At 44.5% G+C, this 15,447-nt stretch overlaps 1 protein-coding gene across 1 annotated transcript in view; it reads right to left on the reverse strand.

Annotated features, from left to right (window-relative positions):
* Nucleotides 1-2,255: 2,255 nt before the first annotated feature.
* LOC118115277 (ultraviolet-B receptor UVR8-like) overlaps nucleotides 2,256-15,447 on the reverse strand; it is a 304,574-nt gene continuing 291,382 nt past the window's right edge. Inside the window, exons 10-14 of the mRNA XM_035166348.2 lie at nucleotides 12,636-12,748; nucleotides 12,227-12,275; nucleotides 7,509-7,621; nucleotides 4,657-5,079; nucleotides 2,256-3,908 (exon numbers count right to left, since the gene is read on the reverse strand). Coding sequence (XP_035022239.1) covers nucleotides 3,546-3,908; nucleotides 4,657-5,079; nucleotides 7,509-7,621; nucleotides 12,227-12,275; nucleotides 12,636-12,748 — 1,061 coding nt within the window. The 3' untranslated portion in view covers nucleotides 2,256-3,545. The remainder of the gene's footprint in view (nucleotides 3,909-4,656; nucleotides 5,080-7,508; nucleotides 7,622-12,226; nucleotides 12,276-12,635; nucleotides 12,749-15,447) is intronic.

The following is a 15,447-nucleotide window of genomic DNA, read 5'->3' on the forward strand; positions in this document are numbered from 1 at the left end:
GTTTAGTTCTCCATTAGTCTGCATTTCAGCTTGCACGCAACTTCAATATAACAGAGACCTCTTTAACACAAGAGAAACGGCGGTAGCCAAAGTATAGAGTGTTTCTCCTCTGGAAATCACATCGGTTTCCCTGCGTCGACTGCAGAGGTCAGCTGCGAGGATCGGATGCTTACCGCTTTAATACCGCCAATGACATTTCCCTGTACGCACCAGCCGCTACACCGTCTATTCCTCCCTCCCTGTGAGAGCAACAGTTCTAAAGGCTGTTTATACACGGGACAAGTTCTGTATGATCTGTCACATTCATCTCTATTTCCCGTTCACCATGGGGCATTTGAACCACATTAGAGTCTATTACCACCATGCAGATTCAGCCCCCGCTGACAATACAAATCATGATAAGATGGAGCGGGGACTCCATAAACACCCTCGCTTATATATCACATCATATGAGCTGGGCTGGATAGCGGCTCCTACTTGTCATCCCGATGTGATCGTCTATTTATATGGATGGACTAAAGGTGCGGATATCATTACATCTCTGTCTATCTCTAACCTGTGTCTGTTACTGTCCCATTCAGACAATAGATATAAATTGTGTGTGTGTGAGTGTGTGCGTGCGTTTATCTGCGGGAGCATCCATCACTCAGCAGTAGGAGTTCCAACTCAGCTGCTTGTGGGGAGAGATTTATGCTGTAATGCATCAAATCAACAGACCTTTACAGTAAAATATGATTTTATCAATAGGCCTGATCAATAGTGCATGCAAGACGCTGTGTAATTATTATAGAGGTCCGGATCAATAAAACTGTCACGCGTGACCTCCTGCCAAAGGCCGCGAGTCACAGACAGTCAAAGAAAAGGTTTGTGTCGTGGCCCCGAGATGTTTGATTACCTGTACATAAGGTCATATCTCTCATGTACCGTAACTTATCACCACACGCTCGGCTGAGAGCAGATCCAGGCAAGGAAAGTTTGAACCGCACTAACCGCCGCATAGCCTACACCTTTAAAACTATATTTTTATACGGTGTGTTTTACTGACCAATTAATGGCGGCAGGTCTGTTTAAAAAACAGCCATCGTCAGTGAATCGAGTTTCCCCTGCACCTCTGCCGGCATTAGAGATTATAAATGATGGAGACACAGATGACTGTCTTTACTGGAGTGAGGATCATTTGTCCTGAAGCAAAGCAATGTGAGAGTGGAAGAAAGACTGTCGAAAAAGAGCTTTGTGTTACACTGTGGTGGGAGCGCTCGGCATTAACACACACACAGTCACACACAGTCACACACAGTCACACACACAGACACACAGACACACAGACACACAGACACATACAGTACACCAGAGAGGGAGCGTGAGGCAGGGACCAATGAGGCAGTTTATATCGGGATTTTGTTTCACAGCCGCGGCCTCCTGGGAGAGTGGGGTCTGCCAATAACACTTAAGAGACAGAGCAGGAAAAGTAAGTGCTTTTATTACATCTCATCACTCATGTAATTTCTGGCAGCATTTGTGATTACAGATCAAGTGATTGACTAACTACACATTCGGCGGCTGAGTTATGAACCGGGTGCCTACCATTCCAGCCCCGGCAGATTCTCCGTGTCAGCTGTAACTCATCCCTTCCCAGGGTGCTAAATCAAAGAGCACACTGCGGCCGGAAGAGTTAAATAATAACTTGAGCTTTATTGTAAATCTGTCAGAAATTACACCTGCACACACGGCGTCTCGGCCCGGGTGTTGTACTGCATGGGGTGAAGAGGCTGGATGGAGGGGATCAATAGAGGCCCCCGATGGAGGTATTGATGGATGACAGATGAAGTTGGCGTCTGTGCGTGCGTGTGTTTGTTATGGGTGTGTATCTGTGTGTGTACGGGGTGGGAATCACCCTGGGGTTAGGTGGAGAGCGCGGCTCAGGGTGTTTAATCGACAGACCTCACCTTGAATCGATTGGCAGGAATCTCGCAGGGCAGCTACGTGATACACGGCCGAGGCTTACACACACACGCCAAAAACAAACCGACGGGAGCTAAAGAGATGATGGGGAGGGATGGGCAGATGTCTCAATGCCATCAGCGCTTCGTGTCTGTGTGGAGTCAGTGTTTAGTTAGTTACTCACTAAAGCAATTCACAGGCTCTGTTAATATTTGACTGATCCGTCTCCTGGAGCAGAAATAAGATTTGCTTTTTAAATACCTAACATTAGTATTCTTTTTCATGACTTAAAAAACAGAGATCAAAGTCATGAATAGTTTTGATGTGTTCTTTACTCCGATGACATGACAACGACTCTGATACAAGAAAAATAGGTGCAACATATCCAGCCAATATTGTAGCATAACTTATAACCCACAGGTGGCACATTCATAGAGAAATATGTACATTTGTAAATGAGCATTTAAAAGATTTAATATTTCTCATTATTATTATTACTGTTAGTAATAAAGTTACTAACAGTGGTAAATTAGTAGTAGTATTAATCTGAAATAATTCAAACTAATTTAACCATAATTTGGTGACATTTCTGAGTGATGAGTCTCACCTCGCTATGCCAAGATTTGCAGTCTGGAAGTTTAGATGATGAACAAACACTGATATCGTTTGAAACAGGCAAATCTCTTTTCGGACATAAAGGTACCGTCAATGAGCTTTTAAGTAAAACCCTGACAAGAGGAATTACCATGTGGTTGTGGTTGACACTGTGGCAAAGAACCAGTTTAAAATAAAGTCTAATGAAGGACTTTTTTCTAAGAAACTTGAAAACAAAACATAGCAAAGAAAAAACTCAAGGGAGTGATCCTGTTTACGCAGAGAAACCTAATCGTATAGCATTATCTCTGCAACAAATCAATTTCCTCACACTCTATAGAGCGATAGTGGTACGCACATGTGACTCATGCTGCAGAGATGAGCAGCCATGAAAACACTCCAGCGTGAAATGTCTTACAAGAGGCCAAGATCTGAAGGGCGTTATGTCTTTAATAAACAACATACTGTAAGTATTAAAATCAATGTGGCTTGGTAGTACGTATGGTGAAAAAAAAAAGAACTCAACCCTCTCAAGTTCTGTCGAAATGTTCAAGGAGTCTGAAACTCCTGCACGCAGATTTCACTGCAAAGACCAAAGCCTAATGCTTTCCGATGAGGTCAAGGTTCACGAGAGTCATTGACTGAGATGGTCTGAAAGAAGAGCACATTTGCCGAAACACAGTTTGGGGTAAAGTGGAGCCCTTTAATACTGAGTTTTGGAGAACTCATGCAGAGTAAATGAGGCTGTTTCTCCGTCATCTTGGAGCCAAAAGTATTAAGCTTTGTATGTGGCCTTTAGAAAAGCATTATCAAGTAGATAATAGAGTGCACATTCTCTCTCTCATAGCTGGGGCTGTGTATTATCCAGGGGGTTATACAATAATCATATTTTGATTTCAAGTAGCTCACATAACCTGACATAAAAGGGTAAATACACATGTTTAAAACATTAAAGCATGGAATAAATATTCTCGGCTCCACTGGTGGACAGAACTGGGTCTGTTGGTTTTTTATAGTTTCTTCCCAGAGGCGCCAGGGGAGGAAACCGCTCTCCTGTGTGTTGGACAGTACCTGGATGCATTAGAAGAAGAAGGAGTAGGAGAAAGAGAGGCTTTGGATTGTGGTCTCTGGTGGAAGGAAGGCGACGTCTGAATCTGTTGTCCAGGGGTCAGACGGGGAGAAGAATTGTTAATCGGAGACTCTGAGCCAGTGTGTAGTCTTGTTCTTGAGTGGTGACAGGAGGCCACTCTCTGAGCCCCAGGACCTGAACATCTCCCAGGAGGTCTGGGTTTTAGTCTCAGCTCGGGACTCTGCAAAATGCTGCTATCACTTCCAGATTTTTGGAGCAGCTCAGTCAGATGGGTAGATCTCTCCTGGAAAGACAAACACATGTGAAAACAAACAAGAATACAGTGAAAATAGCTTATTCTGTACTCAGTACCAAGTTCTGAGATGCTAGGTTAATGACTTGATGCATATATATAATATAATGTACACTTTCTTCTTTAAACTCAGCCAAAGCAATTCAACACAGCCTCATAGTTCAAAACCACTGACTGTCGCTATCTCACACGATCATATAAAGTAGAACAAATAAAGGGTTGAGGGCCAGCAGCCCTGAGATGTTGCCAGCTCATCCTGATAAAAGTAAAAATAATGTTTGGATTATACTCACTGAGGCAAAAGAGGCTCAGTTAAAGAAATAAAACTTGATACGTGCAAACAGGTGTGTTTCTCTTTAGAGACATATGTATCCCCCCATGGATCATACACCAGTGACAAACCTGGACCATTTAGATTTACTCTTTTTGACCAGTGCCTGTTCTAAGGCTGCATTCCAGATGTGGGGTTAGGGTTACCCAAATTCACAACTTTTCATAATAAAAGCTTTGTGATTTTGCTCAAGAGGTATTGCGGTATTTCAGCAATAAAATGAACATTGTGCTTTTATTTTGTAGACAAACAGGAAGTGATTCTATGACTGTTGCTGCCATGACGGCGATCAGCATCCGCGACACTGCACATGTCAAGTGTGAAGCCGATAAGATGAACAGTTCCACATCCAGACAGACAGACAGAGATTTGTGGAATTAGTTGATAGATAATCCCATTAACACTCACTTTTTGAGCCTCGGCTAAAACTCTGCTATGAGCTTGTTGTCCGGTCAGCAGCCTCGGCAAGGAGCTGGCTATTGGCCTGCATTGTTCTCCCGCTGTCTTAGGTAAAAGATGCAAAGTGGTGAAGACTGTTTCTCTGCTCGTTCTGCTCCTGCGTGGTTCTTTCCTCAGCTCCAGCGGCCCCTCTGTTCTGCAACCCTCCCTCTCTCTCTGCCCCTGGTCGGATTTGATTGATGAGCGGCCATTTCCTGTCCTGTCTATCCCCGTTGCAGACCTGGCTCCGGCGAATGCTGAATCAGGTAACGCTCCATTGCCCTCATCATGGTTTGGGTTTTTTCCACGTTCTTCATCTTTCTCCTCCTCCTCCTCCTCCTCCTCCTCTGGGCCTTCTGGTCTCTGCAGATCCTGGATCCTGTGCTTAAAGTCCTGTCAGGAAGACACACAATATCTGTTCAGGTTACTCCTATTGTGACACATGGATCTAAAAAGCAAAAATTTCCCTTCAGAGTAATTTACAATTTGATGATCTATTACTTAAATTAATTAAATGTAAGCACCACCTTGGTTTCTGTAATACCAACAGTTTCATGGAGGTCACATATCACTTTTATCTTCCCAGTGGCAATGAAAATCCTTTTTGGTAACCAGAGGTGTGCATGTATAGTAAAAGATTTTAAACATCTATTGCACTTCTGTCCGTCCTTTGAGGAGGAGCCTTCAGTTGTGACTCGCTCTGAGGTTTCTGTGTGTTTTCCCCTGTTTAAAGGGATTTTTGTAGAGTCTAGTTCAGGGTAAAAGGAAGAGTTTCATTTTCTAAGAGCTGAGCAACACAAGTAATATGGCAAGTACTGTAATTATTTACTTTTTGCTGTTGAGTAAGTATTGTGATTACTTTACAATGATTAAACTAAACATGCTAGACTCAACATATCAAGAGTCTCTAAAAAGGAAACTATAAAAAGTAAATCCACTCGTAAAACTGGGACTTAAATATGGTATGTCTGGTTTATGTGTATGTACAGCAGTCATATTGCATGAATGTGTGTATATACTTGTGTGTGTGTGTGTGTGTGGAGATGAGGGAATTGCCCTGGAAAAAGTTGCCTTCACCAATGCACAGTATAATTCTAATTGGCTTTATTAGGGGGCTTAGATCTAATACCAGCTCCGTGCACTGCCTTAGGCTCTGTGGGTGTGTGTATTTGTGTGTGTGTGTGTGTGTGTGTGTGTACCTCTGTTTGATGTTTACGACTCACCAGATCTCTCATAGAATGTTCTCTATGTAACAGACATGAGTGGATGGACTAACACAGCTCTACCACAGCAATAAAACTCAAATCCCTCCTCAGCCTGGTGCAGCATGTTTCTCCCGTCTGAGAGCAGAGGCCCCAGTCAATAGGCACAGACAGCATTTAGAGGTTCAAGTCCAATGAAGCGGCGGCAGCGCAGCACCAGATGTAATGAAACCGACTTAAGGCGAGAGGAAAGCTGCATGAAACTGCACCGCAACATTTGACCCCATTTAAAAACTTGATACCAATTAGAGAGTTCTCGGTGTAAATTATTTAAGAAATCTCTCTCTCTCTCTCTCTCTCTCTCTCTGAACACACAAATAATTTTTATGGGCATGCACGCATGTATGCATGGACGTGCACGTGCATCAACACAATCTCACACATTAACCGATGAAGATATACACACACTCCTGTGCACTGACACACACACACATACACACACAAATTCCACCATGCTCTGGAAACAGACTTCTTAATGAAGCCTTCCCCAAGTGAAACTAGAGCAGAAATATATACTGGCCCATTTCTGCCTTCAGTTCACCCTCCTCTCCTCACGCACTCTCTCCCCCTCTCTCTCTCTCTCTGTCTCCCCCACCCTCACCTTCTCCACATCATTTGTTTTATTCATGTTTCGTTGTCTTTCTCTTTTGTCTCAATGAGTTAAATCACAACCCCTAATTTATGGCTACAGGCAAAGACACTTCTCCAAACAAAGCGGCTGATGAGAGGGGATGACTGAAAACATACAGCACACGGCGAGCGGTGTGTGTGAATCTTAAAATGTCTGTAACTGTCTTTCTTTTTTGTCTGTGGTTATTTACATAAGGAATGAAAATATGTGTAAAAGAATGGCTGTGATGCAGAATGAAAAAGGGCTGTGCACCGGAGAGGGGAAGTGAGAGAGAGAGAGAGAGAGAGGGGGGAGAAAGAGGGAGAAAGAGGGAGGGAGGTAAATCCAGTGACACTGAGTGGGGAGCACTCAGGTGTGGTGAGAGGATTATACAAAACCCTGAGTATGAATGACAGTAAACACCTGAATGACAGAGATGGGGAGGGGCGGGAGCTTAGGTGTGAGTGTGTGTGCGTGTGTGTGTGTGTGTGTGTGTGTGTGTGTGTGTGTGTGTGTGTGTGTGTGTGTGTGTGTGTGTGTGTGTGTGTGTGTGCGCGTGTGTGTGTGTGTGTGTGTGTGTGTGTGGTTCTGGGTGACAATTTACTAGTCGTCACTGATATTCTGAGAGGTGAGTGAATATATTCACTACTTTGTGTTTTGAGCGCTGTGCTGTTTACTCAAGTGCAACTTGTTATGTTGTGTCGCTCATTACTGCATGCATAAAGAATCAGAAAAATGAATGGAAGTGGGTTTGAGAAGCAAACAGTGGGAGCGCGGCGTATAAGGGATATCAACAAGGCAGACAGGAAGTGCAGAAGAGGAAGATATCAATCGGGAGAGCGATCCACTGCTGTTGAGTTAGCGAGTGAGTTACAGATCGAGCCGTACAGTGTGCAAGCGAGTCAATAAAAGGGCCATAGAGCAAGAGAGAGGAGGTGTGTTTATCTTACTTGCGCTGTGTTTTCTTTCTCTGCGTGTTCCGTCGGTGGGGGATTCCTGTCAACGTCTCCGAAGAGAGCTTCACGTTGTGGGTGATCGCATCCTCTGTTCCTCTCCCCGCTCCCTGAAAACACAAACGCACCTCTCAGCATCTCCAATCAACACTTTAATGTCTTTTTTTTTATTAAACCCGTCATTCTCTATATCAAAACTTTTAAGTTTAAGCTGGAGGCAGGTAAAAATATCTTCTGCTGCATTGTCAATGCCACCCAGCTGAGAACTTGGACTTGGGAGCTATTAGTCGGAGAGCTCTCACAATTCCGCCCCGCTCTTGTGGAATACTCAAATATGTCTTTAACCTTTGGCTTAAGGTTAAATTCAGAGGAGAGCAATACATGTCGATTCCTAGATCTGCTCTGAGTGAAATCCCTCACCTCTCGAGCTATATCGCTGTACAGTGCTGACTCTACATGAAGCGTGACCCCGTTTCCCCCACGGCGACCCCCTCCTTCTCTCTCGCAGCCTTGGAAGATAGAGGAGCACAGGGGAAAGGCATGCCAAGGCAGTAGACACTTTTAAGCAAAGATTAAAGGTTTTTCTTTTTAATCAGTCATTTGGCAGCGATGTTAGCATTTCACCCTGGTGCGGCTAAGGATCAATTTTTAATGCTGCTGTGCAGAGAGCAGACAGGGTGATTGGCAAGAGAGAAGCTATTTACAAAGGATCTATTTACAAATTTTCCATAGAAATATGCAGAGGGCACAATTGACATCTCTTACAGAATTTTAAATGAGCATTCTCCCTTTTTTTCCCTTTTCGTCATGAGGCGCGACCTCTGTGAGCCCCCGATGATCGCTGCTCTGCGTGTGAGTTTTATGTGTGTGTGTGTTCACTCACATGTAAGAATAATAACAGAATCTATACCTCTCCCTTGTGTTGCATTGTGTTGCATTTCTCCGTGTTGTGCTGCCAGGGGCTGGGTAACTAGGTCAATCAACCCCGGTGTAAACACATCACAAGAATCCACCAAGAACATGCTAATGACAATGACTCTTTTTTAATTTATGTCTGTACTTCTCCAGAGTTAAACTTTATATATATGCACAGTGTAACTCCTTGAGGGATGTCAAAAGAAGCCTGTGTATATCTAAGGAAAAAATAGCAGGTAGCGGGTCGCTAGCTCCCACACATGCTGCATGTACTTAGTGCTGCATGACTTCCATAGTAAAAAGTCACAGGCAGGTAATAAAAAGTATGATTGTTGAATTAAACTGAAGTTGTGTGAGATTTGTTATTCTTTGAGTAAAACCTTAAACATTACTGTGAATTTCAGTGTAGTTGTCGATCTTTACGGTGGCCGAGATATCTCACACAAGCGCATTAATGGAAAACACAAGAGCGACAATGGATGTTGACAATGAATCGAGCAGATTTACTTACTCCAGTCAAGTCATGGATGTATGGGTCGAGTGAACCTTCGTTTGTTAAAACCTGAACAAGCCAGTTGCACACTAAAATGTGATGCTTGTCTATTTGAGTTGTTACGGTACAGGTGCGTTCTTCCTTTTTGGGCTCTCCAAGCACCTGTACCGTAACACCTCAAGTAGACGAGCATCACATTTAAGTGTGCGACTGGCTTGTCTGAGTTTTTATAAACAACGCTCACCTGACCGCATTAAGTATCTCTGCTCCTTTCATTGTCAACAACCGTTGTTGCTCACTTCCATTGTTATTGTGTCTCTATTCTGTGGCTCCGAAGTAAGTTTTCACTTATTTATTCGTGTTTTCTGTTAATGAGCTCGTGTGAGACATCTCGGCCACCGTAGATCTTTTAGACGTGTCAAAGCCAGAACAGGACGGACACAGTCCAGCACAGACGGAGACTGACAACTAAAATCTAAAGACTAACACACAAGTTCATGTTTATACAGCCCTGACTCTACTGTCCCACCACCTATCAGTCTTCGCATCCATCCATGAATCAATCCATACATCCATCCATCCATTATCCAACCGTCTATTCATCTGTTATCCAGCCATCCATTCATTCATGCAGTCAACTGGCCTTCCAGCTGACCAACCCACACACCATTGATCCGGTGATTGACCCTGCACTGGCTGGATCGATACTCTCTTAAATGGCATCATTGTAAGCTCTTAGGCACAATGGCCGGCCGTTGTTTGTGCAGTTCATTTCCAAGGTAGCAAGGCCGCGCAGGGCTCTAACCTAACTCGCCTTTCTCCTCTGCTTACATGATCACAGAGAATTGAGGAGAGGGGGGCACAGGACAAAAAAAAAGGTATTGAACAGCCAGCATCCTGTGTACATGCAACAAAGGGGTCAGCGGTCCGTGCACAACTACCTGTAATGACCGACGATTAGATACTTTGGATAACGATGTCTGTGATACAGCAGGTTTACAGACACATGACTGCACTGTTACACAGGCAAGATGGACGACAACATTTACAGATGGAATGTGTGATGGTGCAGATCAACACAACGAGACGCAAACTGAGGGTTAAACTGAATCTAAATAAATCAATAACTACAATATTACTTCTTGATTTTATTTTTTCGATTCAGCATTTCATGGGAATAATTGGCTGCAGATCCACTATAGTAAAAATAGGCAAGAATATTAACCTGGAGGAGCAGCAGTATTCAGTAAACTCATGTTCAGTATATCACTGTGCAGTCTATTGTGGCTCGGTGTGCATACAGAAACCCTGTTGGGTTAGAGCCGGGGCCGGGTCTTGGCATTAAATGACTGGGACTCTGACAAGTCTCCGAGTTCTGTCACGGCGGTTCACAGGTCTTGTTAGCCAAGGTGTCGGCAGGGGTGGAAATGACTGTGTGCGAGTGTGTGTGTGTGCGTGTGTGTGAGGTGAACATAGACAGCACTCCTACCTCCACCTCCTCACCTGACACCAGCAATAAAACTAAACAGGCCAAGGTGCTGTGTGTGTGTGTGTGTGTGTGTGTGTGTGTGTGTGTGTGTGTGTGTGTGTGTGTGTGTGTGTGTGTGTGTGTGTGCATTGAAAAAAAAAGGGGCATGTGTGCTGCAGGGTTGTTGCTGCTGTCACCAATTTGCCGGGGCCTCCAGACGGGAGTTGGAGCAAGGTGACGGAGCTGTAGCTTGATAAACACAGAAGCCCTGCTTCGATTTCCCATCCAGTCCACTTTGGAAACACATGGCTCTTCCTGGGCGCTCCTGGCCCAGGGATGAAGGAGGAGAAGGAGGTGGGGGCAAACGGGGAGGAGTGGGGGAGGAAGGAGAGCCACAGGAGAGCCACAGTAATGGGTGTGCTGCGAGGGAGAAGAGCAGTCAGGGGGGAAGGTTGGGTGAGGGAGTAATGGAGGGGAGGTAGAACGTGGCGGAGATAGGGAGAGGGTAGCGGAAGGTGACAGGCCTCAAGGGATCAGGTGTATTTACTTCTAACCGCATGACAGAGCCTCCATGCCTCCGAAGACTCCAAAGATTCTTTAAAAGGTGAAAACACAACAGGAACGTTCAACCTCTTCTTCATTCTCTCACTCTTAATCTTTCACTCTCCCATTCCCTCCATCCCTTTTGCTTGGAAACAACTTGCCGCCTCTCAACTGACGTCTGAAGTTTAAAGACCAGCTCCAGCTAGAGGAGCAGCAGAGTGTCTGCCGAGGGAGGTGGGGCACCGAACTCCCCTCTGCCCCCCTAGAGAGTTAAGGAGATCACACTTTAACCCCCCACACCGAACCCCACCGTGCCTCAACACCAACATAAGAGGACAAGTGTGGGCTCTAAGCACCAGTGATCAAACACAGGCGGCTGTTGGGTGTGCGAGGCTCAGGACGGTTGGCCTAATAGGATTGGAAGCCCCCAGGTGAGCCAAAGGACACCTCCAATCAGCGTGATTAGCCAAAAGGCTGAGCAGCGGTTCCAGCTCCGGCGCTGAGTGATGTACAGTGCTAAAAGGATCACATGTGTTGCGCGGGATGCGAGCGAGTCATGCAGCGCGCCGCCCGCGTTTGACGGTGCATGTCTAAGTTTTGTGTGGGGATTGATGGAGGTTTAAAGTTGCATGCAGTTTTAAAGTGTCAGGGTGAAGTGGAGATTTTGACTGTTTGCTAATCATTATTAAGTTCACAGGAGCGTGTGATGTGGGATAATGTTGTGTTTGGGGCCACTTGTGAAAACAATATATTGTGTACATGTATGTGCACAGCTGTGATGCACGACTGCACATGCATAGGCACATATAAATTTGAAGACCTGCATACTCACGTAGTAAAAAGCCTCACACATACATAACACACCCACACACACACACACACACACACACACACACACACACACACACACACACACACACACACACACACACAGGCTTTTATAAACTCATCATATCCAAAAAACAATTACCAGAGACTAAGCTCATCACTGACTAAGCAAAAGTCATCCAGCGTGTAAAACACACAATATAATTAGCACACATCAAGCTGCTGGGTCCTACTGTGCATTAATGATGCCTCCCTCTGAAGTGAATTATGGTTTGATGAGTGAAAAGTGAGTGAGGAGGGGCTTTGAGGAGGAGCGAGACATCATTTAGAGAAAGGGAAGAGAAACCCGCGTGGAGGAGGACGAGGGAAGACGGTGGAGGAATTGAACGGGTTTACCCTTGTTGAGCCACTGTCAATGAACCAGTGGGAAGTGTGTGAATGTTTCGGGATGGACGATGGGGTACTCACGTGTGGTGAGGGCCGTCATGTGCCAGGTCCCACAGGCGACATCACACACCTGCATAAGAATCATATACGGTTTTCAAGTCAGCTGTAGTTACAGAATAAACAACGGACAAAGTTTAGGTGCATGGTTAATCTGCAACATCAGCTGTGAAAGGCTAAACACCAGCTGGGACGTCATAGATTGTCGCGTGGCCAAGAGTGATATATTCTTTAAACCCATTGAAGGCAGTGCTCCGCGTTCAGTCCTCTGTGATTCAGTGTGGACTTACCCTTTAAGAATTTATGCATATCCAGCCAAATCTCATATACTCGGGAAAATCCTGAGGCTTTCATCTACTTCCCTCTTGAGGAGCCTGAAAACATAATTTGCGCAGTCTTTCTCAAACACACACACGCACGTGCACACACGCACCTTTCTGCCTGCCAGTGCAACAGGCTGGGGGGTCCAGAGTCTTTTGAGGCCTGGATGGTCAGTGACCAGGGACACACAGGGGATCTGTCCCCAGAGGAGCAGCTCTCCACCTGCTGCAGATGTGGACACAAGAGGGACATGCTCAGAAACATGCAGAGTCATCTTGCCACGTTACTACATCCACCAAGGAGGTCAGTTGCATTGGTGGTTGTTTTTGTCTGTTTCTGATTTAGCAGGATTATGCAAAAAACTACTCAATCAAATTTCACGACATTTGGTGGAAGGGTATAGAATCCATTAAATCTGGAGTGGATCCAGATAATTGAGTAGATCCACTCTCTTTAAGATGGTTGGATAGGCGTTGTCCAAATGCCATTCTATTCTGAACTATGAAAAGTAAAATGACTCCTGTGAGGATTTATGTGTTGGCTTGATGTTCTCGTGTGTTTCCCACCGTGAACAATGCATTACAAGCTCCTCGATCATATTTACTCATTCAGTGGCCCTGGAGCCAGGAGGGAACCAGACCCCAGGCGAGCACAGAACCTTAAAACTCAGATTCGAAAAGAAAACCCCAAATAAAAAATGTGACTTTAAAATACATCCTGTAAGTTTGGTTTAGTTAAGAAGAGGGTAGTGTGTATGCGAATGTACAATACTGCGCTGAAACAGTTACCCTACGCACACCATGTGCACACCCTCACTTTTCTTCATGGCGTGCTGAGCAGAGGGAAGACATTCTCAGTTGGCACTTATCAAAGACACACACACACACGCACACACGCGCACGCACACACACACACACACACACACACACACACACACACACACACACACACACACACACACACACACACACACACACACACACACACACACACACAGTATGTACTCACACAGAGCAAACACTCAAGCATCCACTCACTCATACTACCTCAGTCTGCCTATTTAAACCTGCCACTAATAAATTTATATTTACTGCCTGCATTGAGGACTTTTAAATTATGGCATACAATAAACCTGGCACACACATCTCAAAAGCTCTTTCAGGGGATGTTAAAGCAATATAGTAAGCAATTTTCCAAAGTGGATTACAAATTTCACATCCAGGTTTTATTGCACATTACGATAACTTAACCACATCTAAATGTTCTGCATAAATGGGAAATATGTGCTGCTTAATATGCTATTTTTCATTTTTTAAGAAGCGCTTTGCAAACCCTGCCAAGCAAGGGAGCATGCTGGTTTGTATGGTGGGGGAGTCAATAATCTTTATGAGGTGGATTTTAATTACAAGGAGATAACTGAGTATCCTCCTCACGGCAGGCCTCCATCAATCTCTATCCTGCATCAAGCTGTACGTAGCCTTGCCGCGCGCATACGTGCACACACGCACGTGCACGCAGATGCACGCGCACACACAGACGCAGATACCCTTTCAGACATGATTGATCAATCAATCAGTAATGTATTATTTTCATTTCAGCGAAACAAAATAAAAGCATGAGGCGGGCGTTTCGAGGCGTTTTAACCCACACTCACACACGTGTGCTCAAGCTGCTAACACACACATACATAATGTATACATACAGACACACACACGCGCGCGCTTGTACAGAGACGCTGGCAGTGTAATCCAGCTAAAAAAGGTTAAGGCTGATGTTTTCCCAAAGAACGACCGTCTGTGAAAGGTCAGATCAATCATGTGCTAAGCATGCCTCATAAGCAATCCATAAAGAGCTTGTTTTAAATAATAACATTTTATAGATCACCTAAAGACATAATGTACCAAAGGCAAGCGGGGCTCCACTCTCCAAATAGTCTTCGCCGCGCCAAGAATTCAAATGGGACCAAACTTAATATGTTCACTGCAGTTCATTTAATGAACCAGTGGCATTTCGAGTGAAACTACGCACGCAGTGCCAGCAGACGTCTCTGTTCAACAATAGGCAATTCTTTTAACGGAATATTGCTGTAGAGCCGGGTGCTGTAAATGTGCCCCGGTCTTGAAACAAGTACAATTCTTTTTTTTTTCTTCTCTCTTTTAGTGGCTGATGTTACATTTGTTGTGTAACCACTTTAATTCCATCTGTCTGACAGAAGGAAAAGCAGCAATTGAAGGAGAAGCAGTAGCTTGACACGTTGTAACGGTGCAAATGTATTGGAACTAGTTTCGTGGCAGTTCAATTGCTCTCTATGGAGCAGAGGGGCGATGAATCGGATTGCTGAAAAATGTAAAAGACAGAGAAAGGTATAAGAAAAAAGGGACGATCTGCAAATACCTTGTTATTTAAGTTAGCTGGCAAAAAGAGAACTCTGAGTTTGACTTTTTTACGGGAGATACAGGAAAGACGGCCAGGCAAGTGGAAAAGCTGATGTAAAGAGAAGGTGTTTCCTTATCTCCCGGTCTTATTAATAACAAAGTAGCTACAGGGACAGACATATCTTCGCAGCAGTAGTTTAGGGGATATCTGGTTTAACAACAAATCAGTTCATTATGTACTCCATCTAACACACAACACTGCATCGGGCTGCAGTGTTGCACAATTTAGCTGGGATGGTTTAAGAGATATCGAGAGCTAATGAGGTTGAATTTGTGCTCCGAGTGATGTCATTTGAGGACACTGAATCCTTGTTGTGTTAATTAAAACTCAATGAAATGATGTAGATGAAAAATGAGCATGGCTCAAAGCCACAGTGAGGGATACTGCTGGGAAAATAAGGTTTTCAACTTATTAAGTATTTTTTTGGGGGTATATTACGCGGAGTGAATACAACTTTTAAAGATTTTGTAAAAACACACATCAACAAT

Source organism: Hippoglossus stenolepis, chromosome 9 (genome assembly GCF_022539355.2).
Source record: "Hippoglossus stenolepis isolate QCI-W04-F060 chromosome 9, HSTE1.2, whole genome shotgun sequence".
Classification (NCBI taxonomy): Eukaryota; Metazoa; Chordata; class Actinopteri; order Pleuronectiformes; family Pleuronectidae; genus Hippoglossus; species Hippoglossus stenolepis.